The 12,947-nt window shown below is 45.6% G+C and overlaps 1 protein-coding gene across 2 annotated transcripts; it reads right to left on the reverse strand.

The window, feature by feature from the left end:
- Window positions 1-1,793: 1,793 nt before the first annotated feature.
- On the reverse strand, window positions 1,794-12,617 carry ZNF641 (zinc finger protein 641). 2 transcript variants are annotated; one of them, XM_059402997.1, is made up of 6 exons: window positions 12,485-12,617; window positions 9,302-9,510; window positions 8,672-8,763; window positions 7,393-7,522; window positions 6,662-6,775; window positions 1,797-5,801 (listed from the first exon to the last, which is right to left on the reverse strand). In XM_059402997.1, exons 2-6 carry the CDS (start codon window positions 9,483-9,485, stop codon window positions 5,047-5,049), a joined length of 1,275 nt encoding a protein of 424 aa, XP_059258980.1. In that variant the 5' UTR covers window positions 9,486-9,510; window positions 12,485-12,617; the 3' UTR covers window positions 1,797-5,046. The 2 variants fall into 2 exon arrangements, with proteins under 2 accessions (XP_059258979.1, XP_059258980.1); XM_059402996.1 differs by lacking the exon at window positions 9,302-9,510 and having other exon boundaries at window positions 1,794-5,801; window positions 12,485-12,536.
- Between the last annotated feature and the right edge of the window lie 330 nt (window positions 12,618-12,947).

Here is a 12,947-nt window from a genome sequence, read left to right on the forward strand (position 1 = left end):
GATGCAGAGTGGTGAGATGGCAGCTGAGCTGCTAGAGCTGAGCCAAGGATTTGAGGGAACAAAGTGGGAAGTATGAGTCATTGACCCTGCTTTGTAGGCTTAAACCTGACAAACTGGACAACAGGCAGAGGGATAGGGGGCTTGGTAGAATGGAACTGGCTAGAAGCTTGAAGAGAGTTAACTGCGATAGAGAAGGATAGTAGAAGAACAATAACCTTGGGAAGGTGAGGCATTCCCCAGGCAAAACAAAACAAAACAAAATAAAAAACCCAACCCAAATCACACCAACAGAAAAAGAGAAGTGGGAGCAAAGAGTGGAGAAGGAACTCCATTTATTGGGAAAATGGAGGCAGTGACTGGAAAGGCAAGAGAGAGAGACCCCTGCGGCCTGTAGTTGAAGAAAACTGTAGCCAGGTTTCTTCATCTGGAGAAGAGGGGCTGATGACCTCTCCCAAACTCCAACCTTTTGATCTTGGGAGAGCCCCACAGGGGTGGTGGGTTGGTAATAGTCAATTCAGTCTGTCCTCGTGGGTTTGGTTTGGAGAGGAGCTAGAGGAGGTAAAGTGACCAGGGTCTGCAAGACAGGTCCCCTCCTGCAGCCTGAATTGGACAGAATCTTCAAAGGAGGAAATGCATTTTTTACATAGGTGCCATGGCTTAAATGATTACAACTCTACCTGGTGCACAGAGTCTGGGTTCAAATCTTGCTTGTGTCACATATTATTAAATGAGCCTCGTTCTTTCTTGTGTGGCTCTCCAATGCTTCCGTTGCCCTTGCCCATAGGGTAGGCCATATCATGGTTTGGAATCCCTTGCTTGGTACCTCATTGATCTCCAATGCAATCCTGAGTCTGGAGGGCTTGGGAGAGCTGGTCTTACTCTCTTATCCTGAGGTAAACGTTCACCTTGCATGCCTCCAGGCCAACGTACTAGGCCAGGAGAAGGACCAGGTAAATAGCAAAGTAGGACTATTTCTTTGGATGTTGGTTTTTCAGTTTTACAATGTTTTTTCCTTTCTTTGAGATATCTGCTCCTTTTTGTCTTTTCAGATTTCTGGACGACCCATGAATCCTTAGTGTCCATTGTCGAAGCTCTAGCCACAATCAGTTACCACAGTTTGGCATGGCTCCAACACAGTCTCTAAAATTGTTGACTAACCCACTCCTTTTACTAATTTGAGGGTGGGGACTCAATGGAACCAGAACTGAGGAGAAACTAGTATTGAAGGGTTGCAGAAAATAAATCTGACCACAGGGCGTAAAGATTCCCCTCTCTCTCCATTTGAAGAAGGTAAGATACCACTGATTGAAGTGGAATTTGAATCTCCTGGCCAGTGATTCTCAAACTTTAGCGTATATCAGATATTCTGGAAGGCAAGTGAAGACTGATTGCTGGGCTCCACTCCCAGAGTTTCTGATTCAGCTTGTCTGGGTGGAGCCTGAGAGTTTGCATTTCTAAAGCAAGTTCCCAGGTTATGTAGATGCTGCTGGTACAGAGACCATATTTTGAGACCTAAGACCTCCTGTAATGCTCCAAGGAACAGAAGGAAATTTTCCCAGCTCAGGATTTCTATGGGGTCTAAAGGAATAGATTTCACCTTTCTATTACTGCCCAACCCCACTCATCCCCATCCACCACTCATCTGAACAGAGGTGGAAAAAAACATTTCTCTGGCACCTCTGGTTCTGAGTCAGGGCTCACCTTGCCCTTGATGGAAATAAGGAAACAGTGGTTTAAGTGTAGGAGTGCAGGAAAGGAAAAGATTTTTGTCATAAATTATCACCCCTTTAGCTCCCCGAAGGTATAACATCACTTTGACAAGGGAAAACTTTTGCCTTCCACTTCTACATCTGTGTTAAGGCTTAAGATGTAAATAACTCTGGGAAAAGTTAATGCTTTGAAGGGCTTCTCTGCAGATATACTTTGATGGGGTGCAAAGGGGAGGATATTCGTCCAGAGAAGGAAAAGATAATGGGTTCCTGAGGATGGGTTTCTCCATTTTATATTTGCCCAGAGAGAACACAGAGACAGTTTTTTTTTTTTTTTTTTTAATTTTTTTTTATTTAAAGGGGATAGGGTAGACATGTGGCAAAGCCAGTTAGGGGAAAGATGGGAGTTTGAAGCTGATTCCCTGTGGGAAAAATCATTCAAATCTATTCACCCATCTGATGGCTGCTGCTTATTTTATTTTTCATCCAAGGGAAGTGGTGTTGGACTGAGGTAGAGAAGACAGTGGTATACCAGAAATGACCTGAAGGGATGTCCTTTCTGCAGAAAGCTCTTAGACTCATCATGCCTTTCATTTGGGTGCTATGACAGCACTCACAGTTTGGGGGCTTCACTTGCTATCCTTACAATTACTAAAACAGATCAACAGCTGGAGGTTAACATTTGGTTATTAAGATGTGTGATCTGATAGTAGAGAGAGTCACCTCCCACAAGTCTTTAAAACAAGGTTTGTGAGGAGCTCCATTTGTCAGCATGTCATCTTTTTTTAAGAAAAAACATAGAGTAGAATGTCAGCAATACTCTTCTAGTCATTAAAGACTAGACTCTGTCTTTATACCCTACTGCCTCTCATATCTAGTCCTTAAAATAGTGATCTTTGCCTTGTAATTTTTGACACAAATGTATAAATGACCATATTGGGTCACGGTAATTCCCCATGACCCCAGTTTAGTGGTTCCATGGATGGGCTCTGAACCTGCTAACTGTGTATATATAAAACAGAGTGAATTGCTAATGTCTGTTTTTCTCAAAAGTGAGTTTCTGTTTTTTATCAGAGTCTCATAAGGGTCTGTGATCTAAAACAGGTTCGGAACCATTGCTTACACAGAGCTGATCTGCATTAATGAATGAGGCACAGTGAGAGGGTAAAAGAAATGGTGTAGTCCGGTTTTCCCACTGGAATCCAATACTCTCTTACAGCCTGGGGTATCTCCCAATACTAATCCTAAAATACTGCTGTCTCTGAGGACCTTACAAAGGGCTGGCCATTTTGCTCCATATGCAGGAACATAAGCAAGAGAAGTGTATTCCCGGCAAAGAAGGAAAGGGGCTCTGAGTGGAAAAATGGAGGTGTGGGCTGGGTTGTTTGAGTCATATCCACTCTAAGCCCAGTCATCAAAATGATCCTATTTTCAGCTCCATTTGGGTCCAGAATTCTGAGGAGCTGTGATTCACCCAGTTTTTGCTAAGCAAATGGGACAATCACTAAACTACATTGTTGCAGCTTACTTCCTCTTGTCTCTCTGGTTAATTCCACCAATTGTGGTTGAGAAATATGTGTGTTAAGGAAAAACCAGAATCTAAGCATTGAAGAGAAATTATCCCACTTTCATCTGCTTTGCTCCTTTCTCTTCCTAACCCCAAACTGCTCTTATATATAAGAAAGTTTTTAAAAGATTGGTATTAACACATTATCAATAAAGCAAAACAATGACAACTCATCAACCAATAGATGCTAGAATACTTATACAATTCCTGGAGTTAAGAGTCTTAGTGTGGATTCCTTCCCAGAGCTGGGAAGAAAACCCAAAACACTACCCCGTCCCCACTGTCAGCTTAAAAGCTAAACCACAGCCATTTTCCCTAAAGTTCTGTTTCTGGAAGAATGAGATCCTCAAGAAAAACCGCTTCCTTGATGAGGCAATCAAGGTCAAATAAGAGTGAGGACAACAACCTCCAAGCATTGTAATTCCTGTCCTAATTTCTCAGCACTAAAACAAGACAAAGAAATCCACTAAGCACAAAGCTTCTATATGCATCTTACTTGAAACAGACAAGAAACAGCTCACCTCTCTGAGGATGTGTCTTTCTCTCTCTTCCCAGACAAAAAGAATCTGTGGCCCAGAGATTTAGATCTAGACATACATATCCACAGTTATCTTGATCTCACTTACACCAGGGAAGGCTTTACACTTCAACTCTCACAACTTAATCCATCACTTAACCCTTTCCATGAGGGCTCCCTTAATTGCTCAGTTTACTTCTTATCTTGAAACAAAACAAAAATCCCATATAATCCCTACTACACTCATCCCCAGAAAACAGCCCCTAGAAAATCTAGCTTGTACACTTTGCACTTTGCATGCTCTCTTCAATGACCCTGCACACAGATACACATAGACACAAAAAGACACAGTCAAGAGGAGAGGGGTCTGTTCAAGGGGATAAAGTTTTTTTCTTCTGTGCGGGCCTGGGTTCCTTGGGGGGTATAAGTCCATCTCTTAGCATTGTAGTGTGATCTCTCAGCTAGATATATGTATGAGAAGGATGAAGGGAGTTGGAAAAAGAGGGTGAAAAGTTCTTATTTCTATTTTTCAGTAGGGGATAGTAAGAGGTGTGGATGTATATTTGGATGATCAGGGTAAGTGTGATGGACCCACACAGGAATGAGGTCTGCCCCTCAGCTTTCATTTGGATAAAAAAAAAGGGGGGGGGCTCTGGGGCTCACTATATCTTTCCTGTTTCCTCATTACCCTCTAACCCAGTGTTCACCAGTGTGTTTCGTAAAGTCACCAGTTCTGTGGGATATGAGACAGAAAGGACGCTGAGGTCAAACACATTTAGGAAACACTGCGTTAGAAGTGTTTAACAATTCTCTGTACACGTAAGTTCTTAGAGCCTTCAATATACCAATATGGTCTTCCTCTCTATATACAGAAAGGATAGAATAGTTACAGTACACAAAGGTGTTACTCAAATATTTAACTGGTATGGCATAGGTTCCAACCACTTAGAATGGACCACAGCAATAAAGTGCTGATTCTCAAGTGGTACCCTTGATAATGGGCTAGGGCTGAATATCAGCCCATGCAGTAAGCACTGTTTCCTCAAAGTTTTGCCCAAAGAACTCCATTTTATGTGCTATCTCACAGAACTGGTAAGAAATGTCTGGCCAATGTTAGAACCTCCTCTTTCTAGGGATGGAGCCAGGGATCATGATTCTGGCCACTGGGGTGCAGGAGAGGGGCAGTTCTGGCAGAGTCTCCTGGTAGCACCAGCTGCTGATAGATGTGACCACAGCTGCAGCAGAAACTGATTTCAAAAGACAGATGTCCCTCTGTCCCAGCTGCTCCGGGGACTCTGTCCCTGGTGGGTCAGCAGGTGCCTGTCCAGGTGATGTTTACGGCCAAAGCTCTTTTCACAGCGAGGGCACTGGAAGGGCTTCTCCCCAGTATGGGTCAGCCAGTGTCTTACCAGATGGTGCCGTCGGCCAAAGCTCTTCCCACACTCAGTGCACACATGGCACTTTGGCACTGGTGGGGCACGCTGCCGTTTCCTGGCCCCTGGGCTCTCTCCAACCTCTTGACCCTTGCAGGATTTGCCTTCCATATGCACTCTCTGGTGGCTGGCCAGATGGGAGTTGCATCGGAAATTCTTGCCACACTCTGAGCACCTGCTGGGCTTGTCATGTAGGTGGGTTTTCTGGTGCCGGATCAGGTGGTGTCTTCGCCCGAAGCTCTTTTCACACTTGAGGCAGCTGTAGGGCCGCTCCCCAGTGTGTGTTTGCTGGTGCCTGGCAAGGTGGGAGCCCCACACAAATTGTTTCCCACACTGGGGGCATGTGTGCGGTCTTAAAAGGGAATCCATCTCTGTGCTACATAGAAGGTTTGAGAAGCTATCTTCCTGAAGAAAAGGTGGGCCCAGGAGCATTCCTCTGGAGCTCCTGGGCATGGAATCCCAGCTCTCATCCTGTTCTGGGTTCCATAGAACAGTATCTTCAGACACACTAGATAACATTCGGGGAGGTTCTGCTTCTAGTTCAGGGGTATCGCCCTCATGCTCACTTCCATCTCCTGTGGAGAAGGGAAAATACCAACCCCAAGAGGGGAGTCACAAGAGAGTATTCTGGGAACCAAGTCACAGGTAAGGTTGTCTGACTCTTGTTAGGGCCTCAACCTCACCCCACAAAGGCTGGGAGAACAGACTCTAATGTTGTACAAGACAGTGCAAGAGGTGTAGAAGTTAAAAACCTAGGCTTAGGAGGCAGATTTCCCAATTTTGAACCTCAGCTTTCCCACTTAACTTCTGTAAGCCTTCATTTCCTCTTCTGTAAAATGGGAGTAATTGTAAGACAGATGTTATAAAATAGATAGCATAATACCTGCACATTGTGAGCACTTAGTAAATGGTCTATGCTATTGTTGTTATTTATTTATTACAATTCCTTCCATCTTCCTGCCTAAGCATAAATGGAGAGTTAAGAAATGTGCTGCAATCCTTACTGGATGAGTGATCACCTGTCAGCAATACTAGAGACACTCTGGAAAGCATCTCCACAATGGTGGGAGGTTAAACAATAACATCAACAATAACAACAACAACAACTAACATTTATTGAGTGCTTATTATGTGCCTGGTACTGTTCTACTCTGTTAACATATTTAAGTCTCACAATAATTTACTGGTGAGGAAACCAAACGGGTTAATTACTCTTCCAAGGTCCCCAGGTGTGGTCCTGGATTCAAGTCCACAGTTTGGTTCTACATCCTGCCTTCTAAACCTTTCTGCTACACTCTCTTGCCTTTGGAGAAAAAGATCTGTACACTTTTTGACCCTGTAACTCACTGAGCAGAGAAGGGATTAGATGGGCACATAATGTTAACACCCCAAGAGGGCTGAAAGCAGCTGCTGAAAGTCTATTCTAGATGCTTACCTGTGTATGTGACCCTCAGGATGTCCCTCTCCTCCAAGTCCTGGGGGTCAGGGACCCATTGTTCTTCCCCTCCTTCTAGCTGAGAAAGCATGTCCAGTTTGGGAATTGGAAATCCTGCCCATGGAGAAGGAAAACAGAGATGTCAATGAGTTCAACTGTAATTCTCTATTTCTGAAAAGAAGCTGTTTCCTAGATTACTCCTTGGAACCGAAGATAAAAGAAGGCCAGATACAGGCCTTTCTCATGTCCCCAATTCTGTTAAATCCCTCTTCTTTCTTTTAGATAATCATATTCTCTTCTCTAGTGTGTCTGTTCCCTTCCACTCAAATTTCAAATACTTCCAGCCCAACTGTCCTTAACTTCACTTAATTAGCCCTACCACAGCTTCCTAGCCCCACTCCCATCTTATCCTAGATGGCTTGCTGAGTTTCCAAGGACTCAGTTCTATCACTTAAATGTCCTTCTCTCTGCTTTGTAAGAACCTCCCAATTCCCAACCAAGAAGAGCCTAAAGTTCTCTTCTCCACAATTCAGCATTATTTTGCTACTGTTTTTAAGAAATGACACCTCATTTCCATTCTCTTTGGATTAGCCTTAATGCTCCTTCTCTGATGAAAGCTTAGATTTCCAGCCAAGAACCCTAGGTAGAAACTATCTGATAGCTCTGCAGCAGATGGTTTGATCCTCCCAGTGTATAATCTTTTAAAAGTGGCTAGGGGAGATCATGCTTACTTAGAGAGACCACTATGCCACAGTTTTCTTGCATGACATATTCTCCATAAAAGTCTGTCTGAGAAGGGTCCAGGCTCCGCCACTCCTCCTGAGAGAAGCACAATGACACATCCTTGATGGTCACCAGGCCCTGAAACAAAATGTAGCATCATCTGTTAGTAAGTGTTCCTTAAGGAAAATGTGATCCTAGTATAACAGGCTGAAGTACTAGAGGAGAGGGTATGAGAACATCTAGAGAAAGAATTTCCCAGAGGTCCCTGGGAAAGGCATATCTTTTGGTGAAAGATAGATAAGCAGAGGGGCAAAAGTATGGTCAATGAGTGAGTGAAGATAATGTCTCTTGATGAGTTTCCCACTAGGACCATGGGAAGTTGGAAGTACGATGAACTCATTGCTTCCTCTGTTTAACTACAGGTATCTGCCCAGTCTTTCTCACTTGCCTTATTCTTTTAATTGCAGAAATTGAGTACTAGCCTCTCCTTTAACCACTTGACCTTTCCTCTTCTATTATCACAAAATGATATAGACAAAACATTCTTTCTTGCCATCTGCCCATCGTGCCTCACCCTTACCTTTTGAGACAGCATGTGTAGTGGGTAGGAGCCCAATTCTTGAGCCAAATGACTCCTAACTCTGCCATTATTAGCAGTCTGTCCTTACACGAGTGTCTTAATCTCTTCCTACCCTATTTTCTCATCTGTAAAATGGGCATAATTGGGTTTCCCTCAGGGTTGATTGGGTTAATATACCTAAAACATTCAGAGAACCGCAAGCATGTAAGCACTTTGAGAGTGTAGCTGTAGCTACTACTACCATTTTGTTTTTTTCCATGGGTCTCCCATTGCCTGCTGAATCTAAACCTATTTTCTCTCTCTGGCTCTGCCCCATCTTTCTATCTTCTCTTCTTTTCCATAAATGCCCCATTATCCACCCAGTCTTGCCTACTTTATGCTCTTCTAAGCTTCCTTCAGATCCTCTTTTCCTAATCTTTCCAGATTTTTTTCTTAAGGGACATTAATAAATTGTTCTTAAAATCCCTCTAGGGATGGGACAGCCACCCATTAAAAATGACCTCTAGGAATTCCCCTCTTCTTGTCATGCCACTTATTTTTTTCAAGGATATTATAAGCGCCCAGAAAGGGAAAGAATCTGTTTAGTTTTAAGATAAAGATACCATTAGTAAACATGTGAGATAACAAATCAATAGGATGATGCCGAGGCTACAGAAAGGCAGCAATGATGAGACCCTGGGAGAGGCCAAGGGAAGCAGACAGCCCACCTGTGATCCTGCCGCAAGAAGTGCAGCTGCCATCTCCCAATCTCCGGTGCTCCCCTCCTGGGGAATGGCAGGAACCCAGGGAGCTGACTGAGCTGGAAAGAAGAAAGAGGAACCACTAGAAATGGACCATCCACCCTTTCCCAATGAAAGCCTGGGCCCCATGTTAGAGGAGCTGAACGGTCACATTTTCCTATATCTATGCCCATTGGTAAAACTCAAATGCACACACATAATGGAAGAGACCTTCACTCAAAATGTTCTGCAAGGGTATTAGGTGTTTTTTAGTAAAGCTTATATGTCAGCCATCTCTACTAGACTAGCTGTGATTTGAATTGATATTATTTGAATAAAATTTTCACCTAGTAAAGTGCACGCTACTGGGTGTGTTCTCAACAGTAATCGGAGTTGTTGTCACTTCCTTTGTCTCCCACATTCAATACCACTAACCATGCACTTGTAGCATGTGGAGGGAGTGATCATGCAAGAAATGGGAGAAGCCCAGTTTTATGGTTTACAGTATCCAGGAGCTCCTTATATTCCTATGACCAAGGCCCAGGAAGTCGGGAATAATGGACTAGTCCTGGTACTGGTTACAGTACTCAAACACACATACACCGTCTAGGCTCTCACCCTTCTCCTGAAGGGACTGTGGTTCCTCTTCAAGGTCACAGCACAGGTGTTCCAGTGGGCCTGGTGCTATTCTCCATGGCCCCTCTTCTTGGCTTCCCCTTTCCACCTGAGGCTCTGCTCCATCCAGCTGGACATTCATTGACTCCCATCCTGTCCCCAGGACTGCTGTCTGTTCTGAGAGCATTTTTGCTGCAAACCCAAATTGTGACCTGGAACAAATTCATTATCAGCTGCACCCATTAAAAATGGAAAGGGGTGATATTCCTAGGGAGTTATGGAGAACAGCCTCAGGGATAAAAAGATAAAACTGGGTAAGAGGAGCTTGATGGCAGATGAACTTTAAAAGTTTGGTGTGCTCCAATCAACTAAGCCTGGGCCAAGCTTCCTAAGGGAACTCAGAAGTGAGCAGGTGCTAAACAGCAAAGTCACTAATAGTTATTTTGGGGACTACACTGCAGAAACAGAATATCTCTGATGGCTGGACGAACTTCATTTGGAAAAAAAAAAAAGAACAATCCTGGAAAAGCTATTCATTTAATTTCAACCACTGAAAATACAATAAACTAAGCAATCTGGACACATGTAGGATGTGATGTGCCCTGACTTACACTCAACAAAAATGGATATAATCACATATAAGAATATCTGCCACAAATCCCGTTCTCATCAATTAGTTCAAAATGAAATAATTACTGAACGTAGAAGATCCAGTCAAAGGTGTGTGTCTGTGTGTGTGTGTGTAAGGAGTACACCCCTCCTTTATAAGACTGAACCAAATGACACCTCACTTAAGTCTCAACAAAGAGATATAACCTATTACTTTGATGCAGAAAATGAGAACTGGTAAGAAATGTAGTAGAAAGACCAATAACTCAGAAAGCAGGTGTAAAAATCCAAAGAAACCCTAACAGGAGAAATTGTTGGTCAGTGAGGAGTTGATGTCTAATTGAGAAAAGTAATAAAAGAACAGAAAGGGTTTGAACCAGACTGGATAAAGGAGATATAGTTGATGCTAACATGATCTCAGTGTGTGAATTAACAATCCTGTGAGTTGAGACACAGGAAAGAACTATTCACGTCTCATTAGAAAAATACACTCAGTTTTAAAGAAAGGAATGAAGAAGCCAGAATATGTTTCATCAGAAGAAACAAAAGTGGAGAAAGGGATGGGAAATATGGCCATTGGGGAAGTTAAAAACAATAGACATAGTTTTCTCCTCTCTAGGAAAAAAAGCTGATTAATGATGCTACCAAGAAAGAGAAATGGTTTATAGCTCTGTATAGATCTAATCTCTTGATTGCAAAAGAAGAGATTTAGATGAGATAAAGATTTTTTTTTACAGATTTTATTTATTTGAGAGAAAGAGAGGGAGGGGGGAGAGAGAGAGAGGGCATGAACAGGAGGAGGGGCAGGCGGAGAAGCTAAGCAGGGGCTCTAACCGAGGACCCTGGGATCATGACCTGAGCTTAAGGCAGACACTTAACCAACTGAGCCACCCAGGCACCTCTAGATTAAAAAAAAAAAAAAAAAAAGTCTTATTATTCCTGTAGTGCACAGGACCAGGTTGTGGACTTTTCTCTAAAAACCTTAGGAGTCAGAACAGGTCTCATGTGTTGTGACAAGGGCTTCCCTGACTTCTCCCAGAGAAACAGTCTGTGAGACTGCATGGAGTCCTTTCTGCTTGACAACATTGTTGTGTGTGTGTGTGTGTGTGTGTGTGTGTGAGAGAGAGAGAGAGAGAGAGAGAGAGAGAGATTATTATTATTAAAGTACTCAAGAAATCAGAGCCAGTGAAAGGCTTCCCAAAACAGGTCAGAACCTTGGTTAACTATCCTGGCTCACTCATATTCATTCAGTAACATTTGCAAGAACCTAGAAGCCCTGGACAGGTAATGACAGATGTCAAGTTGTTTATTTTCTTGCCTATTTGTCTTTGACAGAAGAGGTAGGTGGCAACCCTAAGACCAATGCACAGGAAGGGAACAAATTACCCTTTCATCTCAGAAGTCCAAAGAAGTCTCAGGGCCTCATGGGAGCATCCTGGACTGATTCCCGGCTTAGGAGGTTTCCTTTTTAGAGATTTCTCATGAGAAAGGAAAATTCCCAATAAAGTAATAAAGGGAAACTTCCATTTTAGCTCTCTCTTCTGAATTCCAGCCCCTGTGTTTGCCATATTTTTAACACATAAGACACCAATTCCCTCTTTTCACTGAAGATCTATTTTGCTTCTCAAGCGCCCTTTGAATATCCTCCCTCAGGGTTTACCTACATCTAATACCTGGACACCTGTCTCAAACTCATTTCTCCAGTTCCCCAGCAGCACAGTCCCTTGATGGGAAGCCTGTTTCTGCAGAGCATACTGGGCTAGCTGTGAGCCTCTCCAGAGCACGGACAGAAAACCTGTGGAAGGGCTGGCAAAAATCTCAGCAACAAGGGGGTGGGTACTTATACTCACACTGCATTTCCTAAGATGTTCACTCTCTCAGAGTCAGCACCTGGACAGTTAAGGGTGTCAGCCCTAACTAGGTTTTTCCTAGCTCCAGGATGTTCCCAGGCCTACTGGAGTCTGGGTTCTAAGGCTTCCACTTCCCACTTTTCCCCACATATCGGAGTGTCAGGGCACCTGCTGAAAGAAGTTTTTGCAGCGGGCGCTGTTGGACTGGGAAGGAGGGTGTAGCAAAAAGAGCAGCCCAAGGGCACAGGCGCGAGTCGCGCTCCGTCAGGGAACCCTGCCCTCTGCCCCGGGTGGGGCATGGGCGGGACGGGCGCCCGCTCCGGAGTAAGGTTGCCGCTCCCCTTCTTCTTGTCACAGTGCCCCGGAGAGGGTCAAATTTCAGAGAATCCGAGAGAGGCAGTGCCGGGGCAGGGGAAGTGAGGTCAGAAAACAGGTTTCCCGTGAACGGGGGCAAGAGCAAGTCAAGAGAAAGGAGCCACGGGGTAACCTGTGCGCGAGTGACAGCGGCGGGAAGCCGCGGGGCCTGACAGCGACGCCGGGGACCGGGAAGCCAGGGCGAGGGGCGGGCACAGAATGTCAGTGGGGCCGACCCCCGGTTAAGGCAGCGACCCGGAGGCCGCGTCGATCCTCCTCCCACCCCATGGGTGACTGGGCCCCCACCCGCCGCCCCGGGCAGCCTGGCGTCCCTCCCTCCAGCCGCGACTCTCAGCGGCCCGGCTCCACTCACCCCGGTCCGCTTGGCCTGCGGCCCGTGCCTCCCTCCTGGGCGCCGCCTGCCCCTCCCCTCCGCCCTCGGCTTCGTCGGAGCCGGCGGCCGCGGAGCCAGCGACGGGCGGAGACGGCGGCCGGGCGGGCGCGGGTGGGGCGGGCACAGGAAATCCCCGCCCGCTTCCGGGGCTCGGCGGCAGCAGCGGCGGCGGCGTGGGGGAGGGGGCGTGGGCGGGCCGCGGCCCCCACGCCCCCCGCGCCCCTTCCCGCCCAGCCCCGGATCTGGGCGCCCGCCTGCCGAGGAACCCTGCGGGCCCAGGCCTCGGGGTCCCGCCTACGGAGGCCGCCCGCCGGCGCCCACTCCTGCTACTTGACTGACATTTTCGGTCCCGGCCACTCGGCCTCCCATGGGGTTCTTTGCACACGGGATCATTAATTATCCCGACATTTAATAACCGCTGGTTATATGCCGGACAGTCGCT

The sequence above is a fragment of the Mustela nigripes genome, chromosome 6 (assembly GCF_022355385.1).
Source record: "Mustela nigripes isolate SB6536 chromosome 6, MUSNIG.SB6536, whole genome shotgun sequence".
NCBI classification, from domain to species: Eukaryota; Metazoa; Chordata; class Mammalia; order Carnivora; family Mustelidae; genus Mustela; species Mustela nigripes.